The 12,228-nt window shown below is 42.9% G+C and overlaps 1 protein-coding gene across 1 annotated transcript; it reads left to right on the top strand.

Moving 5' to 3' along the window:
• The first annotated feature begins 1,732 nt into the window (after nt 1–1,732).
• Nucleotides 1,733–3,666, top strand: LOC122435577 (germ cell-less protein-like 1). The gene has a single exon (XM_043459753.1). It carries the CDS (start codon nt 1,733–1,735, stop codon nt 3,236–3,238), a length of 1,506 nt encoding a protein of 501 aa, XP_043315688.1. The 3' UTR covers nt 3,239–3,666.
• Nucleotides 3,667–12,228: the final 8,562 nt, after the last annotated feature.

Below are 12,228 nucleotides of genomic sequence, written 5' to 3'. Positions count from 1 at the left end.
AAACTAGTGAGGTGGGTTCTCTCCTGCTCCCTTCTGATGTCTGTGTCAGAAGCTTTCTCTGTCACTTTCACTTTAGATAAAATCTACACAGTGCTCCAAGTGACTGAGACTGTCTTTGGTTCTGGAGTTAAATCTTCTCCTTCAGAGACCATGAATCCAGCAGCACCGTTCACCATTTACCATAAGCTATCACAACTCTACAGTCAGTATTCATGTTTGTCTCATGCCAAGCACCACTGAACCTGGAGCATTATAGAGACCTTCTTATCAACTCTCTATAGCCATCTAACAGAGAATATTTAAAGTGTGATTTAAGGTTATCCTGTCCTATTCAAATTGTGTAAACGTTCTACTTACATAATTTGAATAAGACAGAATCTTTGGGACCCCATGGACACTAGCCCGCAAGTCTCTGCTATTCATGGAATTTTCCAGGCATGAATACTGGAGTGGGTTGTCGTTTCCTCCTCCAGGAAGTCTTCCCAACCCAGGGATAGAACCCATGCCTCATGCATCTCTTGCATTGGCAGGTGGATTGTTTACCGCTGGGAATGTTTGGGAAGCCCCAAACATTCTACTTAGGCAAGGTCAAATGACCTGAGAGGCTTACCATTTTCAAGGTTTTTTCCCTTGTATTGTACTTTCCTTGTCATTGAAAGGTCCAGACTCTCTCTACACCACATAATTTGTTTAGCATATAACACTTGTCAGTATTTAATATTATTAATTTCCTCAAAAATCGAAATCCATCTCATTCATTCCTCATTTCTTTCACTGTTTAAGTTTGTTACATGCTTAGTTGGTGTCTGGGGCTGATAATCCAAAGCCTTTGCCTCAAACATTCAAAACTCTAGTGGTGAAACTAATATAATGAAATAATTGCAGCCTTATGGGGAGAAATGTTTGATTAAGGTCTGATGGGAGTACAGTTGAGAAAAGATGTATATCTGCTTTGCAAGTGTGAGAAACGGTAGACTTTTAGCCAGATATCAGACAATGAGGAATGTGCAAGAAATAGGGAAAGTGCCAGAGGGCTCAAGATGCACAAAAAGGTGGGGTAGGAAAAAACAAAAAAACATCTAAAAGTTCCCAAAGGAACTTAAGATATTCCCCAAAGTTAAGGTTTGTGTACCTATGGAAAATGGAGACATGAGCCTCAAGAAGCTGATATGGACACACACAGTTTTAAATGGTTCTATGACTGGAAATGTTATTTAATAACAAAAGTTAGAGACAAAAGCAAAGACTGGGCAAACATTGCCACTTTTATCACAGAAAATGTTTTCACAGCCTCAAATGATGGGATAACCTAAGAAAATAATTACAGAAATTAAGGTGCATAGAGGACAGAGCTGGAACCAAGACGTAATTATCCAAGAAAAGGAGTGATCACTAATTATTTCAAATGGGGAATAGGAAATTATGTTCTTAAAATTAATGGGGACAATTCATACACAAAGTCCTCTGTTCCACCATTATCCTATGAAGGGAGTCCCAGAGAAATCATCCCGGGAGGGAAAGATAGAGTGGAATTCCTGGTACAGAGTGCACTTATCCTGTGATAGGGAGTGGGAGGGGTAGGGGAAAGCCTAGTGGGTGTGGCTTTGCGTGGCGTCCGTGATGACGTCACATAAACGTCAACCGTACCCAACAGCCCCTTCGGCTGAGCTAGTGCCAGAGGCAGCCACGTCTGGTGAGGAAGCTTGCCCTTTGCGCGCCTGAGGTAAAAGCGATGGGAGCACTAAGTAGTCGGATGCCCTGGAACAGAGGGGGGCGTGCCCCAGAGGAGCCAGGTGCCCCTGAGGGGGAGGAGGAGGCTGAGGAAGTAGCAGTGGCAGCGATAGAGGAAGAGGAGGAGAGTGAAGAGGCGAGACCCAGCACTAGTCAAGGGGGCCACAAGCGGAAGACAGGCCCAGGAGGGCAGCTCACAAAAGCGCCCCGCGGGAAGCGAGCAAAAGACAGTTTAGGGTCCGTTTATGAGGCACTTTTTCTGAGAGGAGAAGGGAGTGACGTGCAGATCCGTGCCCTGGGGCAGGAGTGGAACCTGCACAAGGTCAACTTGTGCCAGTCAGGATACTTTGCTAGCATGTTCAGTGGTGCTTGGCGTGAGACAACCATGACTACTGTAGAGTTGCAGATGCCTGACGAGAACATTGATTGTGAGGCGCTGCACGAGGCTTTAGGTTCCCTGTACCGAGACTCTGTGCTCATCCCACCCGGTCGAGTGGTCCCCATGCTGGCCGCAGCCAGCATGCTGCAGCTGGACACGCTGATTCAGCAGTGCAGAGAGATCATGAAGGACACCGTCAATGATCAGACCGTGTGCAGCTACTACTACTCTGCTGAGAGCTACGGACTCCAGAACATCAGGGCCATGTGTCTTCAGTGGCTGCTGGACAACCTGATGACCCAGCATAGTGAGGAGTTATTGAGAGAAGTTAGCCCGGATCTCATGAAAGAGGTCATTGCCTCTTCGGAGCTCTTCGTGATGGAGGTAGAGATGGATGTGTACACCACGCTGAAAAAGTGGATGTTCCTGCAGCTGCAGCCGACATGGAGAGGCCCCCACAGAGACCTACTGCCTGACGCCGACTCGTGGTTTGCTGGCTCCAGGCAGGAGTCAGAGGGCACCCCTTTCCTGGAGACCGAGCAGGGCAGAGCCTTCGTGCCAGTGTTCCAGCAGCTGCGGCTTGCCTACATAATCTGCGACCTGCCATCAGCACGCGTCATCGACCAGGATGCGCTGATCCCTGCCACGTGGCTGACCCCAGTGTACAAAGAGCAGTGGCTTGCCCTCCTCCGGGCTGAGCAGACCAGAGAGCTCGGGCCCACAGATGTCTACGTGTCCGACCTCCAGAGGACCAGCATGCGGTGCGGGGGCCGGCTCTTCAGGGATGAGGAGTGCAGCTGGCGGTGGGCAGGCTTCAACTTCGGCTGGGACTTGGTGGTGTGCTATGCCAACCGGCGCATCATTTTCAAGCGCAGCGCGCTGAACAAGTCTTGCGGTCTTGGGGTCAGCTTACTCTGGCAGAGAAAGGTCGCGTTCCGCCTGCGCCTGGCCTCCTTGGACAGGGCTGGAAGAGCCATTCTCCGGAGGGAGACAGAATACCAGGTGCTTTCCCTGGGAAAGGATGAAGAGCTAGAGGTAGTCAATCTGGAGAACGAAGATGTGGTTTTCCCCATATATGTGACCTGTAATTTCCTGTACCTCCCCAGAGAGGGGCATTTTCCTGAGTGAGGACCCCTGAAAACAAAATCTCAGAGAGGTGAGCAGCTCTTTTCCTGGGGTCAGGGGCGACCAGCTTTGTCCAGATGCCAGCTCCTTCTGCGGGACCAACGGGACTTGCCCACCTCTGGTGGCCCAGTTCTGTCAGTGTCTTTGTTGAACTGTAGCCCATGATATTTGAGATTGTTTACCTGAGCCTATGAAGAGGAGAAACTTTAAAGCCCCCCTCCCCCAACACCTTTATAACTTATTTGTGCTGTTAAGGTGGCAACTTGTCCTCCTGGTTTACCATCCATCAATGCCCCCTCCCATCATTTCTGCAAAGTCAAAGACCAGTTGACTTTAGAGAGAACCTGTGAACCTACCTACTCTACTACTGTTAGTGAAACTCTTTTAAAATATGCATTTCCTTTAGTGTGATTAAATGAATGTTAAAGAAACAGTTTGGTTTCTCTTTCAGTTCGTGTGTTTGGAGCCACTCTGCCTCACTCTACCATTACCACTAGCATCCTTTGGATGCTAGATCCTTTGGATCTACCACCACTACCGCTAGCATCCTTTGGATTGCTTCCCTTGCCCCATTTCTTGCCACTGAGTGTCATACTTGGTTTCCATGATATCTCACTATGTGAACACACCCAGGCTACACTGATGATCTTCTCTTTATTGGTTGTTCCTCAATATTCTCAGGTTAGTTGACTTTATATCATATCTTGATGTTAGTTAGACCTTATTTTGACTTTCCTAGCATTTTAACCCTAGAAAGACATTTCAAATCTTATACAACCCTATATTGGGGATGGAGTGGAAGACAGCAGATTGATTCTATGAGGACATCTCCGTACTAGATAGAGTTTTTTCTGTGGCATACAGTCATGAATTATTTATGCACCAGAAAGCACTCTTTACGCACGTTGATGGCCTTTGCCCTTCAGAAACATTTAACGTTCGAATTGTACTTGGAAAGACTCTTTCCTGCTTAAAAACAGGTCTGGTGACCTCTGGAAAGGAATGCTTTTGAATTATAATGGGAATTATTTGGCATCTGGAAGTGGGATCAAAAGACAAGACGTTCACACTAGTAATCAAAAGGGTAAGATAAAAAGTGTTTTTGTCACAAAAGGAGAAGCACACTAGTCACGATTTGAATTTGTTGGTTTCTGATTACTGTTAACTTGCAAATTGTCACCATCCCATTCCCTCCCTCAATGAAATGTTATTTTGAGGTCAAAGAATGGAAAACTCTATTTAAGAATCCATACAAATAATAAATACATGCTTGGAAAGAGTGTGATAAATTAATAGAAGATGAACAAAAAATATTAGTCACCAGATTTAATGTTTTACTTGGTTGAAATCAGAATTTTCCTTACCGGTGGTTTGTTTCTCTTCCCAATTAGATTTTATCTGTTGTCATTCAGTGAACAAATTACTTTTGACTTCATTCATTCATTCTTTTTTACTCTTTAAGGAGATTTGAAAGGCTTCATTATCACAAACCCACATACTAGTATTAGAGTAATATTTACATGACAGTTAGTTATAAGAAATGGTTCAATCAGGAAGCTGCTGTTGCATCCTTCGATGTTTGCCCTTAGTTTTGCATCCCCCTACCCTTTCTCGTGTTCCCTTATATTCCGTATACCTAACCAACTACAAACAATAGACTTCATTTTATTTATTTTTTTAAATAACTGGGGAGCAGAGTAAGTCATGATTCAGTTGAAAGGTAAAAAGTATTTTTTTTTTCAGTAAAAATTTCACTTTCTTTATATAAACTCTCTAAGCAATCTGAGATTACTTTTTCTTGAGCTGAATGCCAAGATGCCATTTCATCTAAACAGAGGTATCCTCACTTGGGAAATTCAGAGACTACTTAGCTACAAATATACCTTGACTGAAAGATCTGCTTTTGTTTTCCTACCCAATTAGCTTTAAATCCTTAAATTGCTTGTTGCTGTTTACAGTAGAAAGATGTTCAATAATGCACAGTGACAGCTGAAATACACTCATTTAAACATTTAAACTCTCACAAACCCTGACTTGCCATTTGCCAGTTTGGGCAATTTATCCAATACCTCTCTCTAGTTTTTCACTTTTTTTTTTTCTTTTCTTTTTGACTGCTCAGGATGAGGAAGAAAGTGTTTCCCACATTGATACTCATTTTGTTAGCCTCTTCGTAAAGGCATGGGGAGATGGGGAGGCAGCACAAAATGTATAGTCATGGTAATGCTACAGGAAACCATCAAGCTAAATAACAGCAAACTAAACGCCACACTAAAAGAGATGTACCCCTATGGGATACCACATGGTCCTTGACAATGATGAGGATTTATCCCTGTCTCTGTCTTTCCCTCTCTGTATGTCTGCCGCTCTCTCTGTCATCCCCTATCTCTCTCTATTATGTCTGTCTGCATCCCTGTCTAATTTCTATCTACCTCTGTCTTTGTCTACCTCAGTCTCTGTCTCTGACTGCCTCTTTGTCACTCTCTGTCTCTGTCTTACTGTCCATATCTTTCTGTTTCTCTCTGACAATCTGTTTGTGTCTGGGTCTCTATGTTTCTGTCTCTGTCTCTGTATTTCTCCAGTGCTTCTGTATCTGTATCTCTCCGTGTCTCTTTCTCCATCTGTCTGTCTTTGTCTTTCCCTTTCTGTCCCATCTGTCTCTGTCTTTCTCCCCAGCCCCCCCCCCCCGCCCCAACCTTGTTTCTCTCTGACTCTCTCTCCATCACTATCTCTATATGTGTGTTGTCTTTCAGTGTGCCTCTGTCTTTCTCTGTCTCTCGGTCTGTCTGTCTCTGTCTTTCTATCTGTGTCAATCAGCCTCTGCCTGTCTCCCTGTCTCTGTCTGCAACCATCATTCTTTGCCTTAGTTTGAATGTGTGTCTCTTTGTCCCTTGTCTGTGCCTGGCTTCCTCTGCCTCCCTGTCTCTGTCTCCATCTATTTCTACCTGTCTCTGTCTGCCCCTTTCTGTGTATCCCTTTCTACCTGTCTCTATTGGGGGAGGAGGTATAATATCTGAGTCTGTCCATCTGTTGGGCTTTCTCAGCCTGCCTGACCAGCTATCTCTGCTTTTCTGTCAGGCTGTCTTGTCTCTGGCTGTTTCTGCATCTGGCTCTGTTGCACGTTTTGATAGTCCATCTCTGCTTCTGCCTGTCTTAAGGAGACAGGAATGAAATGTTACTACAGTTCGGTAGACAAACCCTCTTCTGTCATCTTCCCTTCCAGTGGTGTCCTGGAGATAGATGCCGTAAGAAGATAAGGTTAGCATTCGTGTGCAAAGACACAAGAGACTTAAATAAACAATGACTTATGAAGGAGAAAGCAGTGCCCCAGGGATGTAAGTGGGATGGACACAGGCAGCAGACCAGTGTAAATTATGCTACTGTGGAAAGGGTCTATATATAAACAGCACAAAGATGACATTGGAATTTTAATGAAAGATAAGGCATGTGCTGGAAAAAGAAAACCATCTTTTTAAGAGGAAAATAAAAAGAAGAGGGAGTGTCTAGCCACAAGGTCTACAGGAAGGTACTTGCCAAGTCTCAGCCACAGAATTTGGACATGAACCTGCCTGATGAGAGTTAAAATAGCAAAATTCACCTATTTTATATAAGCACATCACATAAGGTTAATCATGTGATTAAACTTAAACTTTTGAATTGGAGTCAGCAAACACACACACATTGAAATAAGGGGACTGAAGCAGGGCCCAAGGTTCTTATGTCATCACCTGTTCAGCTAGTAACATGACTCCTAAGACATTCATATACATATATATACACATTTATATTTTATGAGCCCACATGAGGTTCCACCCTTTCCTTGTCCACTCAGCTACCTGGGCCTTGATGCCCTTCCCTTTATTCAAGATAGACCTCTTGAAAGGGGTGTGTCATCTGCCCCCTGTTCTAAGGTTTACTTGCTTGACTCCAGGCACCATCCATGTGTCATAGACTCTCAAATTCATAGCCCATGCACAGACCTCTTCTTTGAATCCAGACCTATAGCCAACAGTCTTCCCCACCACTTGGAAATCTCAAAGGTGGTGCAATCTACAAAGGAACAAAATAGAACTTATGGTCCAGGCAACCAATTTTAATCTAAATGTAGCTTCCTTCCTCATTTGAGTAAATAAATAGAAAGACACTGATGCTGGTAAGGAGATAATAACCAGGATGTTAGCTGAAACTTATACTTCCTCAAGTGTTTGTGTTTCAGAAGTAAAATTTGTCTATTCATGACATTCTAAAGAAAGGTGGCAATTTTTTTTCTAGTATGTAAGAGAACTGAAATTTACCTCATTTAATTAGACAATAACCAGTTGATATATGAACAGTCTTCGGGAATAATTTGTTCTAACAGTGCAGATGAAAGTTTGGTTTAGTCTGTGAACACATTTTCCATGTCAGTTGCTATGATTAGATTCTTAGATCAGACACCAAAGGATAAATTTCACTCCACATTGTAGCAACATTCAACTATCAAACTTGGTTTAAAGACTAGCAGGGTAATAACATGCAGTGGATGGAACAAAAACTATCTGGGCAAATTCAAGGTAAGATTTGAATACCCAAAAGATCCTTAATTCTCTGAGAAGTATTCATCACATAAACACACTGCATTACATTGGTGATGTCTGTCAATTATTTAAAAAAATAAAAATAAAAATAGTACATGGTGATGGCAAAAATAGGAATCTACAAGCAGCTGATGGTTTTGATTAGCATGTTTGTAGTACATGGGATTTTATGAAGAATGGTGACTCTAAGTGAATTAAAATCGTCCAAGCAGTCACAAAGAGCGTGTTTTGGGTGAAGGCAAGTGGCTGAGTATGGTCCACCACAGGTGAGGAGACTTCCTGTAGAGGTATAGTCTTTAAACTGGTAGCCCCTAGTCATATGTGATTAGTTAAATTGATTAAAATTAAATAAAACTGAAAATTCAGTCTCACTAGCAGCATTTGAAGTGCTCAATGGCTACATGTAAACCCGTGGCTACTATACTCTGTGCAGCGCAGATATGGAACATTTCTATCAGTGCAGAGAATTCTATTAGATAGTGCTGTTCTATAATCAGTCATTCCAAGTAAAATTTACATTTCTTTCTACCTCTGAATACATAGGTCGCCTGGATAACCTATGTGGGGGTGGGTGATGTTTGTGGGGATGGGGAGGAGTTAGAAAAACGGACATACAGAATGGTCACATTTGGATTTACAGGGTCTCATCAGGGTCTTATTCGTCTCACTGTGCTTACTGAGATGTTATGCAGGCTGGGGACAGGGCTTGAGGAAGGTTGGTAGCCACCCAAAGGGACCGTTTGTTCTGAAACCCTGTGCTTTGGAATGTGAAGAATTTGGGTCTTATCTTCTGTGGCCCATACAGCATCTGACCTGGTGGTCAGGCCATGATCTCAAACTCATTGTCCAAAACTCAACCTTTGCTTTCTTTCTCCCATTCCACTATCATGAATATCTATTTTCAATATATTTTATGGTTGGTCTTTTACTGTTCATATTGTTAATATCTCCACCAGTAGACCAGCCCTCTTCTCAGTCTCTAGGCCTTGAAATTGCTGGTTAAAAGGATACAGAATAAATGTCTTTGTAAACTGAAAATTATGTTCGAAGTAATAGCATGTGGGGTTATTGTAGTAAATACATTTGAGTCTTCTGTTTTGCTTTGTCATCAAGTTTAATGTGATATGATATTTCGATGCCTCCCAGCTAAAGACCAGCAGGAACACATTTGTAGTTGAACAATTTGAGTTTATTATTCTTTGCAGTGAAGGCGAACACACACAGTGAAGGAACTGTGGGCCACACAAGTACGTGGGTGATAGAAAAGGGATGTTAAAAGATTTGGGCTTGGGACTTCCCTGCTGGTCCGGCAGATGAGACTTTGCCTTCCAAAGTAGGTGGTGTGCCAATCAAAAAGTGGGCCAAAGAACTAAACAGACATTTCTCCAAAGAAGACATACAGATGGCTAACAAACACATGAAAAGATGCTCAACATCACTCATTATCAGAGAAATGCAAATCAAAACCACAATGAGGTACCATTACACGCCAGTCAGGATGGCTGCTATCCAAAAGTCTACAAGCAATAAATGCTGGAGAGGGTGTGGAGAAAAGGGAGCCCTCTTACACTGTTGGTGGGAATGCAAACTAGTACAGCCACTATGGAGAACAGTGTGGAGATTTCTTAAAAAACTGGAAATAGAACTGCCATATGACCCAGCAATCCCACTTCTGGGCATACACACTGAGGAAACCAGATCTGAAAGAGACACGTGCACCCCAATGTTCATCGCAGCACTGTTTATAATAGCCAGGACATGGAAGCAACCTAGATGCCCATCAGCAGACGAATGGATAAGGAAGCTGTGGTACATATACACCATGGAATATTACTCAGCCTTAAAAAGAATTCATTTGAAATCAGTTCTAATGAGATGGATGAAACTGGAGCCCATTATACAGAGTGAAGTAAGCCAGAAAGATAAAGAACATTACAGCATACTAACACATATATATGGAATTTAGAAAGATGGTAACGACAACCCTATATGCAAAACAGAAAAAGAGACACAGAAATACAGAACAGACTTTTGAACTCTGTGGAGAATGTGAGGGTGGGATATTTCAAAAGAACAGCATGTATACTATCTATGGTGAAACAGATCACCAGCCCAGGTGGGATGCGTGAGACAAGTGCTCGGGCCTGGTGCACTGGGAAGACCCAGAGGAATCGGGTGGAGAGGGAGGTGGGAGGAGGGATCGGGATGGGGAATACGTGTAAATCTATGGCTGATTCATATCAATGTATGACAAAACCCACTGAAAAAAAATAAATAAATAAAGGGGGAAAAAAAAAACAACAACAAAGTAGGTGGTGTGGGTTCGCTCCCTGGTTGGGGAAACTAAGGTCCCACGTGTCTTGTGGCCAAAAACCAAAACATAAAAGGAAAAAAAAAAAAAAACAGAAGCAATATGGTAACAAATTCAATAAAGACTAAATAAAGGGACCACATCAAAAGAAAAATTAAAGAAAGAAAGAGGTGGTCTTGTTTTATGATTTGTGTGAGGTTTTAAAGAAGCAGAGTTTTGATCTGGATTGGATACTGTCAGGAAGACAGGGTATTCCTATGACAGTACCTTAATAAACCTTCTGTATAGAGAGACTAGATTAGAGTGAGGTGAAAGCTGCAATTGCAGAAAGCAAACAAAGAAACAAAGAAAGCAAAAGGGAAAACAAAACCCCCAAACTAGCAGTCACTCATACTAGCTAGGAGAGGGATATATGGTGATTTGTACAGTGATTTTGCTTTTGTCTGTGCTTAGAGAAAAAAAAAATCATGAAGTGGCCTTTGTTTTGTCTCACTTTATCATGATCTCAGAGTGACGAGATCTCATGATCTCAACTGAAGTTGGCATTCCCTGAGATTTTTTTCAATGTCTAATGGGAGAATAACATGTCCTAGCCTGGATGTCAAGAGATATTTTTTAGTACCCACTTTTAGCCACAAGCCATTAATCCATGTTATCTAGATTATCAACATTGCTCTGATTTTGATGATCAGGAATTTGTTTAGAGAATGTACTCTGCAGTAGGACATGGGTTGGTCTCTCCTGCTCCTTTTGCAGTAGAATGCATCACTGAATACTCTGGTGTGACATGGACTGTGCAATAGCATTTAAGACTCCAGACAGGATGCATTGGCCAACTGCAAAACAAGTAATCAAACAGAACACAATGATTATTAGTCCTTGAAACAAGACTTGAAGTCAAGGGCTTGGACTATAAAAACCAGGCAATTGTCAGAATCAGACAAGTTTTGGACCACCCTTGCTAGCTATTATTTTCCCTAATGTGAGAATAGCAAGTCACGAAGCCTATATACATAAACTGACTCCTGAATAGGGCGTCAGTTATTGTGTGTGTGTGTGTGTGTGTGTGTGTGTGTTAGACGCTCAGTCATGTCTGACTCTTTGCAACCCCATGGACCATATAGCCCATGAGGCTCCTCTGTCCACGGGATTCTTCAGGCAAGAATCCTGGAGTGGGTTGCCATTCCCTTCTCCAGGGGATCTTCCCGACCCAGGGACTGAACCTGGGTCTCCCGCATTGCCATCTGAGCCAACAGAGAAGCCCTCCCTTGTGAGTTTTTAAAAGAAATTGGTTTGACTGTTACTGGTTAATCCCCTCTCCCTAACCCCCCCTCCCCCACCCATTTCTGGGAAATAAGATCTGCTGGAATGTTTAGTTTAACATATCACAAAGTCTCTAGCAATTATCCTGAACACACAAGATAAGTTAGCATATGCCATATGGGTGTTATATAAGATGTTACATAACAAATAGTACCTCACTGTATTGCCTCTATCAGGAAAATAAGCTTCATTGATCACGACTAGAGAAAGCCGATTTTGTGTTCCTCAAGGTAAGTGATGTATTTAGCAGAACTTCTCTTGTGTGGCTCAGCTGGTAAAGAATCCACCTGCGGTGCAGGAGACCTGGGTTTGATCCCTGGGTTGGGAAGATCCCCTGGAGAAGGGAAAGGCTACCCACTCCAGTATTCTGGCCTGGAGAATTCCATGGACTGTATAGTCCATGGGGTCCCAAAGAGTCGGACACGACTGAGTGACTTTCACTTTCACTTTCAATCAGTTTCACAAAGCAGGCTGACTATCATGAACAAATGGAATACCATGAGCAAATCTGACTATCAGGGTCAGCGTGGCCCCAATAATGGAGCCTACTCTTGATTGAGTAGGGCTTGCCGACAGGATTATAATGACCTCTGCAGGAGTATTTTGCTGAGATGAGGTCAGTGTCCAGTTTTTAACATCTGGAGGTTGGGATTAATGCTGTAAGGGAAACTGACAAACAGCATTTGTTTCTTTTGTCAGCAGGGTGTGATGGGGAATGTCAGATGTTTTTCCTTAAGTGGCAGAAGGAGACCACAGGAGTTAAAAAAAATAATAATACAGTAAAA

The sequence above is a fragment of the Cervus canadensis genome, chromosome X (assembly GCF_019320065.1).
Source record: "Cervus canadensis isolate Bull #8, Minnesota chromosome X, ASM1932006v1, whole genome shotgun sequence".
NCBI classification, from domain to species: Eukaryota; Metazoa; Chordata; class Mammalia; order Artiodactyla; family Cervidae; genus Cervus; species Cervus canadensis.
Note: the sequence above shows the minus strand (reverse complement) of the source record. Positions and strands in the feature narration are given on the sequence as shown.

Coding starts and splice junctions, on each gene's coding strand:
- LOC122435577 (XM_043459753.1), top strand. CDS start 1,733: ATGGGAGCACTAAGTAGTCGGATGCCCTGGAACAGAGGGGGGCGTGCC.